The 13,435-nt window shown below is 35.6% G+C and overlaps 1 protein-coding gene across 3 annotated transcripts in view; it reads right to left on the bottom strand.

Annotated features, from left to right (window-relative positions):
- Nucleotides 1-13,435, bottom strand: part of SLC6A15 (solute carrier family 6 member 15) — a 72,413-nt gene that overhangs the window by 10,681 nt on the left and 48,297 nt on the right. Inside the window, exons 11-12 of one of the 3 annotated variants that reach the window (XM_030819893.1) lie at nt 11,898-12,060; nt 10,154-10,467 (exon numbers count right to left, since the gene is read on the bottom strand). In XM_030819893.1, the coding sequence (XP_030675753.1) occupies nt 10,154-10,467; nt 11,898-12,060 (477 nt within the window). Of the gene's footprint in view, nt 1-7,957; nt 10,468-11,897; nt 12,061-13,435 lie in introns of those variants that run through there. The other 2 variants (XM_030819892.1, XM_012499926.2) reach the window with 2 other exon arrangements.

Below are 13,435 nucleotides of genomic sequence, written 5' to 3'. Positions count from 1 at the left end.
CCTGTACGAGTTCTCTTTTTGCCTGCCACCATCCACATAACATGTGATTTTCTCTTCCTTTCCTTCTGCCATGATTGTGAGGCTTCTCCAGCCACGTGAAACTGTAAGTCCGTTAAAACTCTTTCTTTTGTAAATTGCCCAGTCTTGGTTATTTCTTTATCAGCAGCATGAAAATGGATTAATACAGTGACATACATGAGACATTTTCATACAAGTCTGCAATGCATTATAATAAAATCATGGAAATGAGGTATCCACCCCCTCAAGCATTTATCCTTGTGTTACAAACAATCCAATTATATTCTTTTAGTTATTTTAAAATGTATAATTAAATTATTATTGACTATAGTTACCCTGCTGTGCTATCAATAGTAGGTCTTAACTCATTCTTTGTAACAATTTCTTTTGACTCATCAAGCATCCCCACCTCCCCCACACTCCCCAACTCTCCTTCTACCCTGCCTAACCTATGGTAACCATCCTTCTACTCTCTATCTTAATGAGTTCCATTACTTTGATTTTTAGATCTCACAAATAAGTGAAAACATTCAATGTTTGTCTTTCTGTGTCTGGTTTATTTCACTTAACAAGATGACCTCCAGTTCCATCCATGTTGTTGCAAATGACAGGATCTCTCATGCATTTTTATGACAGGATATACTCAATTGTGTATAAGTATCACATTTTCTTTAACCATTTATCTGTTAATGAGCACTTAGATTGCTTCCAAATCTTGGCCGTTGCTGTGATGAACATTGGCGTCTAGATATATCTTTGATATACTGGTTTCCTTTCTTTTAGGCATATACTCAGCAGTAGGATTGCTGGATCATATGGTAGCTCTATTTTTAGGTTTTCAAGAAAACTCCTAAAGGTTCTCCATAGTCGTACTATTTTACACCCCACACCAAGAGTGTACAAGAGTTCCCTTTTCACCACATCCTTGCTAACACTTGCTGTTGACTGTCTTTTGTTTCTGCATTCTCTATTCTGTTCCACTGGTCTATGTCTCTATTTTTATGACAGTATGATGGAGTTTTGGCTATCATAGCTTTGAACTATAACTCAAAGTTTGGTAATATCATTCCTCTGATTGTATTCTTTTTGTTCAGGATAGCGTTGGCTACTCTGGGTCTTTTGTGGAACTGATTTTATATGTTGATTTTGTATCTTGCAACTTTACTGAATTTGTTTATCAGTCGTAATAGTTTTTCTGGTGGAGTCTTTAGGTTATTCCAAATATAAGATCATATCATCTACAACAAGGATAACTTGACTTTTTTCTTTTCAGTTTGGATATCCTTTATTTTTTTTTCTTATGTCTGATTGCTCTAGCTAGGACTTCCAGTACAATTGAGATGCTGAATAATAGTGGTGACAGTGGTCATCCTTGTCGTGTTCCAGATCTTAGAGGAAATGCTTTTAGATTTTCCCCATGCAGTATGATACTAGCTATGGAGCTGTCTTATATGGCTTTTATCATGTTGAGGTATGTTCCTTCTATATCCAGTTTTTGAGGGTTTTTATCATGAAGCAACACTGAATTTTACCAAATGCTTTTTCAGCATCAATTGAAATGATCATATGGTTTTCATCCTTCATTCTGTTGATACAATGTATCACATTGATTGGCTTGCAAATGTTGAGCCATCCTTGCATCCCAGGAATAAATCCCACGTGGACATAATGAATGATCTTTTAAATGTATTGTTGAGTCCTGTTTGCTAATATTTTGTTGGGGATTTTTGCATGAGTATTAATCAGAGATATTGGTCTGGCATTTTATTTTTTTGTTATGTCTTTGTCTGGTTTTGGTATCAGAGTAATACTGGTCTCATAGAATTAATTTTTAAGTATCCCCTTTCCTATTCTTTGAAATAGTTTGAGTAGGATTGGTATTATTTCTTTTTTAAATGTTTGGTAGAAGATAAGCCATTGGGGCCCAGGTTTCTCCTTGCTGGGTGAGTTTCACTGCAGCTTCAATCTCATTATTTGTTATTGGTCTGTTTGGGTTATATATTTCCTCATGGTTCAATCTTAGTGGGTTGTATTGTCTGGGAATTTATGTGCTTCTTCTAGATTTTCAAATTTATTGACATAAAATTACTCATAGTAGCCACTAATGATCCTTTCAATTTCTGTAGTATCAATTGTAATGGTCACGTTTTACTTCTCTGATTTTATTTATTTGGGTCTTCTCCCCTTTTTCTTTGTTAGTCTGGCTAAAGTTTTGTCAATTTTGTTTATCTTTTCAAAAAGCCAACTTTTTATTTTGTTGATATTTTGTATTTTCTTCATTTCAAATGCATTTACTTCTGCTCTGATCTTTATTATTATGTTTTTCTACCACTAATTTTAGTTTTGTCTTGCTTTTCCTTTTCTAATTATTTAAGATGCATCATTAGGTTGTTTATTTGAAGTTATTCTCCTTTTTTGATGTAGGCACTTATAGCTATACATGTTCCTCTTAGTATTGTTTTCACTGTATCCCATGAGTTTTGGTGTGTTGTATTTCAATTATCATTTGTTTCCAGAAATCTTAAATTTTCTTCTGAATTTCTTCATCGATTCACTGATCATTCAGGACCATATAATTTACTTTCAATGTGTTTGCGTAGTTTCCAAAATTTCTTTTGTTATTGATCTCTAGTATTATTCCACTGTAGCCAGATGCAATGCTTGATATTATTTCATTTTCTTGAATGTCTTAAGACTTGTTTTGTGACCTCGTGTATGATCTATCTTTTAGAATGATTCATGTGCTGAGGAGAAGAATGTGTATTCTGAAGCTGATGCATGAAATTTTCTGTATATATCTATAAGGTTCATATTTGGTCTATAGTGCAGATTAATTCTGATTTTTTTTGTTGACTTTCTGTCTGGGAGATCTGTTCAATGCTAAAAATGGGGTCTTGAAGTCTCTGGCTATTATTTTATGGGAGTTTCTATATCTCTTTAGATCCGATAATATTTGTTTTATATATCTGGGTTCTTCAATGTTGGTCGCATATATATTTATAATTGTTATATCTTCTGACTGAATTTACCCCTTTATCATTAAATAATGACCTTTGCATTTTCTTATAGTTTTTGTATTGAAATCTATTTTGTCTGACATAAGTATAGCTACTCTTCCTGTTTTTGTTTGTTTGTTTGTTTCCAATGATTTGGAATATCTTTTTCCACCTTTTATTTTCAGTCTACATGTATTTTTATAAGTGAAGTGTGTTTCCTGTAGGTGACAGATTATTTGTTCTTGTTTTCTCATCCATTCAGCCACTCTGTGCCTTTTGATTGGAGTATTTAGTTCATTTATAATCAATGTTATTATTGACAAGCAAGGACTTCCTCTTGCCATTTTGCTAAATTTTTTCCAGTTGTTTCATTGTCTTCTCTTTTTTCTTTTCTTCCTGTCTTCCTCTTAGTGAATATTGTTTTCTTTGGTAGTATGATTTAATTTTTTGCTTTTTGTATATCCATTGTATGTTTTTCAATTTGAGGTTAGCATGAAGCTTACAAATATTATCTTATAATACATTATTTATAATGATGACAATTTAACACTAATTGTATAAATGAACAAATATGCCAGAAGAAACCTTATAAAAACTCTACACTGTAACTTAATCCCCTACTTTAAAAATTGTTTTTATTTCTCTTCATATCTTATGGTGCTATGTCTGAAAAGTTGTTGTACTCATTTTTAATGTTTCATCATTTAGTCTTTCTACTTAAGATATGAGTATTTTACACACCCCAACTACAATGTTATAGTATTCTATGCTTTTCTATGAGCTTACTATTACCTGTGAGTTTTGTATCTTCTTGCTTATTAACATCATTTTCTTCCACATTGAAGAACTCCCTTTAGCATTTTTTGTAGAAGAGGTCTAGTATGAATGAAATCTCTTAGCTTTTGTTTGCTTGGGAAAGCCTTTATTTTTCCTTCAGGCTTGAAGAATATATTTGCCAGATATACCATACTAGGGTAAAGGTTTTTTTTTTTTTAATTTTATTTTTGGCTTCAGCACTTTAAATATGGTATGCCACTCTCTTTTGGCTTGTAATCTTTCCACTGAAAAGCCTGCTGCCTGACATTCTGGCATTCCATTATATGTTATTTATTTCCTTTCTCCTGCTGCTTTTAGGAGGCTTTCTTTATCCTTTATCTTTGGGAGTTTGATTATTACATGCATCAAAATAGTTTTCTTTGGCTTAAATCTGCTTGGTGTCCTATAACCTTGTTGAATGTTAAAACTGATATTTTCTAGGTTTAAGAAGTTCTCTATTATTATCCCTTTGAATGAACTTTCTACCCCTGTCTCTTTCTCTATCTCCTCTTTAAGGGCAATAACTCTTAGATTTGCCATTTAGGCTATTTTCTATATCTTATTGACATGCTTGATTCTTTTTATTTTCTTATGTCTCCTCTGACTGTATCAAATAGCCTGTCTTCAAGCTCACTAATTCTTTCTTCTGCTGGATCAGTTCTGCTATTAAGAGATCGATGCAGTTTCTGTACATCAATTGCACTTTTCAACTCCAGAATTTCTGCTTCTTTTTAATTATTTCAATCTCTTTGTTAAATTTATCTGATAGAATTAAGCATTTTTTCTTTGTGTTATCTTCAATTTCTTTGAGTTTCCTCAAAACAACAATTTAAAATTATCTGTACGAATGATAACATATCTCTTTTTCTCCAGGACTGATCCCTGGTGCCTTTTAGTTCATTTAGAGAGCTCATATGTTTCCGAATCATCTTGATGCTTATGGATGGTCAATGCTTCTGGGCATTGATGAGTCAGGTATTTATTGTACTCTTTGCAATCTGGGCTTGTTTGTGCCTGTCCTTCTTGAGAAGACTTTCCAGATATTCAAAAGGACTTCTGCCTGAAGCCCAATAATGCTGTTTTTTGTTTGTTTGTTTGTTTTTGCAGATTCATAGAGATACTCCCTTGGTGACTTGAACAAGATCTGGGAGCATTTTTTGGATTACCAGGGAGAGACACTTGTTCTCTTCCCTTAATTTCTCTCAAATAAATGGAGTCTCTGTTTGTACTGAGCCACCTGGAACTGGGAGTGGCATTGCAAGTACCCCTGTGGTCACCACCACTGGAGCTATGCTGGGTTGGACCTGAAGCCAGCACAACACTATGTCTCACCCAATGCCCTCTGTAACCACCACCTGGCTACCAACTGTGTTCACTCAAGGCCCTACAGCTCCACAATAGGTAGGTAGCAAAGCCAACCAGGTTTGTGTCCTTCCTTTCAGGTGTTGGGTTCTCCCAGGTCCCAGACAGCTCCAGAGATGCTGTCTGGGAGGCAGGGATTGGAGTCAAAAATCTTAAAAATTTACCTGATGTTCTACTCTTCTGCAGCTAAGCTGGCGCTGAAACCACAAGACAAAATTCTCTCCCCTCTTTCCTCCTCTTTTCTCAGTCAGAGGAGCCTCTCTCTGTGGCCACCATCACCATCAGCCCATGAGGTGCTCTGCCAGACCACCACTGATGTTCACTTAAAGACCAGGGACTCTTCAGTCGGCTTGTGGTGGATGCTGCCAGGACTGAGACTCACCCTTCAGAAAAGTGGGCTCCCGTCTGGCCAAGAGCTGGTCCAGAAATGCTGTCCAAGAGCCTAGTCCTCGGCTCAGAGACCCCGAGACCCTGCTTGTTGCCCTAGCTCATTGTGGCCGAGCTGGTACCTAAGGTGCAAGACAAAGTCCACTTTATTTTCTCCCTGATTTCCTTAAACAGAAGGAGTGTTTTACCGTTGTCACTAGAGCTGGGAGTGTGCTGGGTCACATCTGAAGCCAGTATATCTCAGAGCCCAAGGCCCATGGCATACTACCTGGGTATCACTACTGGTTATTCAAGGCACAAGGGCTCTTTAGTCAGCATGTGATGAGTCCTGTCAGGACTGGGTCTTTTCCTTCAGGGCAGAAGGCTCCCTTTTGGCCCAGGATGTGTCTAGAAATGTCACCCAGGAGCTAGGGTCTGGAATGGGGACCTCACAGCTCTACCCTGTGCCCCATCCTACTGTGGCTGAGCTGGTATCCAAGATGCAAGATACAGTCCTTCTTACAGTTTGATCTCTCCTCAAGTAAAATGAAGGAGTCATTTTTGTTGCTGCAAGTCACACTGCCTGGGGTTGGGGGAGTGGTGGCACAAGCACTACATCCTTAACCACCCAGGCTGGTGTTTCCCTAGGTCATGTGCCACCCTAGTCCACCCTAGTCCCAGCCCAGCAGTAGGAATTGCCTAGGAATTGCAGTCCTTGTGTCCTAGACTGCCTTTCAAGTTTACCTAGAACCCCAGAGCACTTTGGCCCATGTTGGTGAGGCTTGCTGGGACACCCAAGTTTTGACTGCTGGGATGGGCGATTTCCTTCCGGATATGTCTGATCCAAATGCTCTCTCTGTGCACAGGTGCTGACTCAGCCCAGCACAGCCTTCCTCTCCACTGTGGCAGGGCAGCACTGAGTTAAATGTAAAAGTCCTTTAGTCACTGTGCTTTCCCTTCCCCAAGTGCACAGACTGCACAGCAGGCCCTCTGTTAGGGAATGGGAAAGGGGTGGCTTCAGCAATTCAGGAATGTCCCCTACCCTCTTCAATGCCTCTTTCAGCAATACGAAGTTAAAACCAGTATTGTGAATGTTCACCTGATTTTTTTTGTTCTTGTGATCGTGCTTTTCTGTGTACATGCAGTTGTTAAAATTTGGTGTTCCTGCAATGAAGATAAAAGGTGTAGGTTTCTATTCCACCATCTTGCTCCACCCCCTCATCCTTTCATTCTACTCCAGAACATTTATTATCCCTCCCGTCGCAGTCCCTAGTCTCCTTTCTTTCTGAAGACAGGCAAATCTTGGCTACATCACATGGAGGTGCAACTTTAGGCCAGAGTTTATAGAAGTAGTGGAAAGTAATACAAATTTGAAAGCCTCAAATTTTACAGTATAGAAAAGGCTATTTCAAACTACCATTTGTTGATTAACTCTTACATTGCCTGGGAAAAGGCAGGTAGCTGGTCTCACTGGCAAAGAAGAGAAAATGGAAAAAAAATGAATAGCATTTATACTGTACTTATAACGGTGTCTTGCATAAAGTACTTAGAATAAGTTAGAATTTTAGTTAATAGAACCTGAGTGAATAAATCAATAAATAAGTGTACAGCTGAAGAACTGACTACATGAAGGAAGCAAAAAGAAGAGAACTTGGTTCATTTTTCTTTAATTTCTTTGGCCAGATTTCCTTATCTGCCAAGTGAAACCATAATAAAGGTTTTAAATTCTATTTCAATTCAAAAATAAGATTCCTGCATTGTTCATATTACTCACTGAATAGAAGGATGGAGAAATAATTCCTAATGCAAGGCAAGTACCCAAACTGTAGATTATATCAAAAGGAAATGAAATCAGCACCTCATAGAAAGATCTGTGCTCCCACGTGCATTGCACCATTATTCATAATAGCCAAGATATGGAAACAATTTAAGTGTCGATCAATGCATGAATAAAGAAATTATGACATATATACACAATGGAATATTATACCATTTGAGAAAGCATGGATAAACTTGGAGGACATTATGCTAAGTGAAGTAAGCCAGACACAGAAATAAATATAGCATGACCTCACTTAAATGTAGAAACGCAAAAAAAAAAAAAAAAAAAAAGTCAAGTATATGGAAACAGGGAGTAGAATAGTTGATTATCAGGAGCGGGAAGAAGGTGAAAATGGGGAGAAGTAGGTCAAAAGATTCAAAGTTATATAGGACAAATTACTCTAGAGGTCTTAGATAAAACATGAAAATAACAGTTAATAATATTGCATTGAATACTGAAAAAATTGCTAAAAGAACAGATTTTAGGTGCACTTGCCACCAGAAAAGGTAACTATGGGAGATGATGGACAAGTTAATCGCTACAACTACGTTTATGTATATCAAAACAGCATATTGTACACCTTAGATATGTACTTTATTTGCTTTCACTATATTTATATACATCAAAAGAGCATGTTGTACGCCTTAGATATATACTTTTTTTTTAAAAGGCCCCATGGCAAGAGAGTGAGAGAAGAAGAATGGTGCTATTTGGCAATACATTATTGTGCTACGGTTAAAGTCTGGCAGGTTAAGTATTAAAGATTAGGGTACTGTATAAAAATATTGCCTTAACACAAAAATAAACAAAATTTTTATTACTTCAGCCTCTGAAATAATGAAGCACATTTGTGAGTATTCATACATAAAATGCTGTCCAAAATAAATTATTCACAGAAATAAGTAAGATATTGAAGAGAGAACATAGAATGCTGTCATTTATGCAATATATTGTATTTCCAGAAGGATACAGAAGAAACTGGCAATGGTGATTGCCTTTAAAGATGGACAATGGATGGCCAGGAGAAATGTTGGATGAGAACTTACTTCACATTGAATTGTCATAATTTTTTAGTTTTGTATAATGTGTATATACTGCCTATTTATAAATATTAAACATTTTTAAAGGGATACAAAACATAGTATTCATGAATATATTTTAAAAGACTAAAAATTATACACCAGTGGAATTAATATTTTAAATGCTGTGATACTGTTTATTAACATCTATCTACAGCAGAGCAAGAATACTGGCTGAAATAAATCAATAGATACGGCATGTGTAATACCTCACCTGTTTTGCTGCTATATCCATCATTGTTTTAAAAATGTAACTGATCTGGTGGTAGGATAAATGAAAAATTTTTAACTAGAGGGCACTCAGTGAGGTTCCTCTGCTCTATCCAATTTCATATATACAACAGTTTTGTTTAAAAATCATAGTCTTTTATACTTTACAGACAATATTGACTCAGCAAGCAGTCAATTGTACACATGGTTTCTTGGGAGGCTATAAGTAATTTTTTAAGAATCGTAAGACTACATAAGAACACCATTGAACCGTAATACTCTATTTTTCCTTTGTCTCTGAAGTGGTGGTAACTCTATTCAATTAATGTAATTAATCCCACTTGGAATGTGATGTTTAGTTATTATGAATGCCTAAGTGCTGACTGAAATGAAAGACAATCCAGTTTAGGTGATACAAAGAAAATCAATGTGAAAAACAAACATCATTTTTAAACTTCGTTTATTTGTAGATTAAAATGTAATGCATTACAATTTTAACAAACACTTAAAAATGATTTATATTTGCATAAAACAGAAGCAAAACAGAAATATATTAATTAAAATGCCATCTTGCTTCAAGTTTTCAAATTAGTACTTTAAGTACTTAAATGCATTGCAAGTATATTGTATAAATATACTATGAATAATCTTGAAACCACAATAAATATCAAGTAGGTTTTTAGGCACAGGGCATAAGAAAAATGCAGAATCTGCATAATTCTTGAGAGTGCTGAGTAACTCACTCTTAGTTCATTTTCACACATATATTTTACACAAAATATACAGCCATCACTCACATGATTCTCAGTCACCTCTGAATCTCATCTTTCATCCCAGCATTAGTGCCTTCTTATGCTTTGATGCTATTGCTCTATACAGCTATTACATAAGAAAATATTTTGCAGTTTTCTTCAACTAATTGCCTAAGAAGGTATCAATGCTACCAAAATCAATACAGCCTATCTACATAATATATTCATGGAAATGTGCTGAGAGGCACCCACTTACAGAACTGCTCATTGTGATACTGGAAGTTACCCTGAAGGCAAACTTATAAATTTTAAGGTATACCATTTTTAATTGCCAACACTACTAAACCCAGAAATCATTAGAAGCTGAGGTAATACCATTTTTTTTTAAGAGAAATACTTGAAAATACACCAAAGGTACTTAAAAAAAATTTCCTGGCAAACATGTACCTCAGCTCTCCTAAGATTTGTCTGCAATCCTTTCTCCACAAATGTAAACCAAAGAATCCAAAAGAATGCTCAAGTTGAACTGACATATACTGTTAGGATTAAAGATCACAGCCACGGAACACCTGAGATCGCCCTCTGATAAGTGAAGCCTAATGCTTCTCTTAGTAGGGCCAATGTTCATTGGTAAAAATGAACCAAATAAAACCCGCTGACTTTTCCCCCAGCTACAAATCAGATTCTGGCATATCTGGCATAATATCTGCCATCAAGTACCCTATTCCGTACCGTCCATTGGGAGCAGTATCCAGAGTTGGGGATCCACTCTGTTTTCGATAAATATTTTTACCAAAATTTGGAGATGGCATCTCGCTTGATATTTTTCCGTGAATGAGGCTTGTATCATCGCCCTCTAAGTTCACAGGCTCTTTCAGGACCCTTCCTCTCTTATAGGTCACAGATGCTAAATTACCAGAACTATCATCTATAAGGTTGAAGCGACGAACAATGAAGACTACAGGGACCGGGAGTATTGCAAAGACAACCAGAGAGACACAAACAACCAGTCCCCATGTTGGATAGCTCAGAAATTCTTCAGATGCCTGTTAAAGAAGAAAATAATAATAATTATTAGTAATCTATCTTTCTTTGCACATACATAAAATAAAACATACTTGCTTCAGGTTTGTAAGCAAAGAATCTGGGCTGGCTTTGTGACTTGCTTTGACCAATAGAAGGCAGTGGAAGTGACACTCAGCAACTTCCAAGACTAGGCCTTAAAGGCCTTCCAATTTCTGCTTCTTAGAATGTTGCCCTGAATCCATGAGGCTTGGAAATGTTATAAGTGAAAGACCACCTAAAGAGAGAGCCCAGCTCTCCTCCAAGCTGAATGCAACTGCTTGAGTTAGCCCAGGCAAGAAAAGAAGAAGAACTGCTCAGCTCAGCCACAGAACTGTAACAAATAATAAATCAATGTTGCTTTTAGCCATTAAATTTCAGGGTAGTTTGTTACTAAGCAATAGATACCTCTTAAATGTGTCATATATCTTTCTAAAATCTGAAAACCAAACTTTTGAAGCACATCTGGCCCCAAGGGTTTTGGTGAGAGAACAGATTTGTTTATGCCTCAGTCTAGAATTATTAACCATATAATAGTTAAAGGTCAGAGGTATCTCTGAAAATAAGCACTTTGGTTTTATAACAGCTGACATACACCTAATGATTACATTATTATTAAGCTTGAGAATAGAAATTGAAAGTTGTTGCTAATATAAAAATTATAACAGAACTTTACTTCAAAATTTACTTATTTTAAATTGTATACTTTGCTAATATATATTTTTCATCATTATATAGAACCTGGGATACAATTTTTATTTATTTGTTTATTGATTGATTGATTAATTGATAGTGCCTTGCTTTGTCACACATGCTGGAGTGCAGTGGTAATCATAGCTCACTTTAACCTTCAACTCCTAGGCTCAAGCTATCCTTCAGCCTCAGCCTGCTGAGTAGCTAGGACTATAGGCCTGTGCTACCATGCCCAGCTGATTTTTTTCATCTTTTGTAGAGACAGGGATTCTCTATGTTGCACGGGCTGCTCTCAAGCTGCTGGCCTCAAGTGATGCTTTTGCCTTGGCCTCCCAAAGTGTTGGGATTATAGGTATGAGTCACTGCACCTGGCCTGGGATACAACTTAATAAATTCTATATTAAAATATTTCTGGAGTTTTGATTGATATGTTTTCTAGAGTCAAAGGCCTAACAATTATTGGTTCATCAGTGTTAAGATGGATATATCTGCTTTAATAAGGACAAAGTCAGTGTTTCACATGTGTTAAAAACATCCACAGTGTATTTAAAAAATCATATATGCTCGGGGCAGGGCACAGACATAAATCTCATATCCTTGCATAAAAGCTATGCCACTCATTAAACATCAAAAAATACTGTGACAGAATCAAAAGAAAAAGTCCTCTAAAAAAGCTTTTCATGTATCTTTTAAAAATGTAATTCCCTTATTTTGTATTTACCTTATCTTCAATCCATGCATTATATCCAGGAGGACTTAATCCCATATTCACAACACTAGCTATTAGCAATGATAATAGCATTAGAGGAGAAATATATTTCCACATATAGTAGTAATATCTGCTGGGAGCAAAGCCCAGCATATCTTTTAGGTCCTCCATAAACCTGAATAAAAAGAAAGTATTTAATTATTCCTTAATTTAATATTGCTAAACCTTAAAAATGTACATTGTATTAATGGTCTGACAAAGATTTACCATGGATACCCTATGACATTTTATATTGTATCAAAGTTCCTCTTGGAAGATGACTATAAAGTAAAATGAAGCCAGGTAAGTACTATAATTTTTATTTAGGGAAAACTCTCTTAAGCCAATTATTGATTTCTCCTTCTACTGATAACTTTCTATTCTATACACAAAATATTTTCAGTACATTAAAAATTTCTTGTCTCTTTTTTAGTAATACAAGTAATAATTACAAAAAGGAATTATTTAGAAATTATTTCTTTTAGTAATTATTGCTTAATTATTATTAAGAAATATTAAGTAATTATATATTAAGGAATTATTACTATGCTATTAATACTATGCTATCAAGGAATTATTACTTTTAGTAATAATTACTTATTAGTAAATAATTTTGCTAATTACTACATTTACTAATAATTTTACTATTAATTTAGTAATAATTAGTAAAAGTAATAATTCCTTAATATCACAGTATTAAAAGCATTATAATAATTCCTTAATATCATCAAATATACCTAATCAATGTTGTATTTTCTGAACTTTTTACATTCTGAATTTTTAAGAAGGTCTACATATAATAACTAATTGTTATGAATTGTTATGTCTCTTGAGTCCATTCTTTTTTTTTTTTTTTTTTTTGAGACAGAGTCTCACCTGTTGCCCAGGCTGGAGTACAGTGGCACAATCTCGACTCACTGCAACCTCGTCTTCCCAGGTTCAAGCAATTCTCCTGCCTCAGCCTCCTGAGTAGCTGGGATTACAGGTGACCACCATCACGCCTGGCTAATTTTTGTATTTTTAGTAGAGATGGCGTTTCACCATGTTGGTCAGACTGGTCTCGATCTCCTGACCTCAAGTGATCTGCCCACCTTGGCCTCCCAAAGTGTTGGGATTACAGGCGTGAGCCACCACACCCGGCCCAGTCTTAATCTCTATGTTTCTCCTCCCTTTTTCATTTCTTCCAAGTTGCTCCAGAATCTTAAAGGAATCTTCAATGTAAGAATTCTATACCTGCCCTTTAGAAAAAATATGAACTTTGAAGACCAAGAGACCTCACTTCAGATCATAGTTCTGTGTTCTTTTGATGTATATCTTAATCTCTCTAAGCTTCATTTTTGGCGTTTTCCAAAAAGATAATATAATACCCACCTTTGAGGGTTATTGCTAGAACCATAAACAATGGATGCTTAGCATACTACCTCACATATGGTACAAAATCGACGGATGCATCTATTAGTAGTAGTATTTTTTCTTCTGTTGTTATAAATAGTGTTATTCAGGAACACTAG

This window comes from Nomascus leucogenys, chromosome 10 (genome assembly GCF_006542625.1).
Source record: "Nomascus leucogenys isolate Asia chromosome 10, Asia_NLE_v1, whole genome shotgun sequence".
Taxonomy (NCBI): Eukaryota; Metazoa; Chordata; class Mammalia; order Primates; family Hylobatidae; genus Nomascus; species Nomascus leucogenys.
This window is presented reverse-complemented; position numbering and strand designations above follow the sequence as displayed.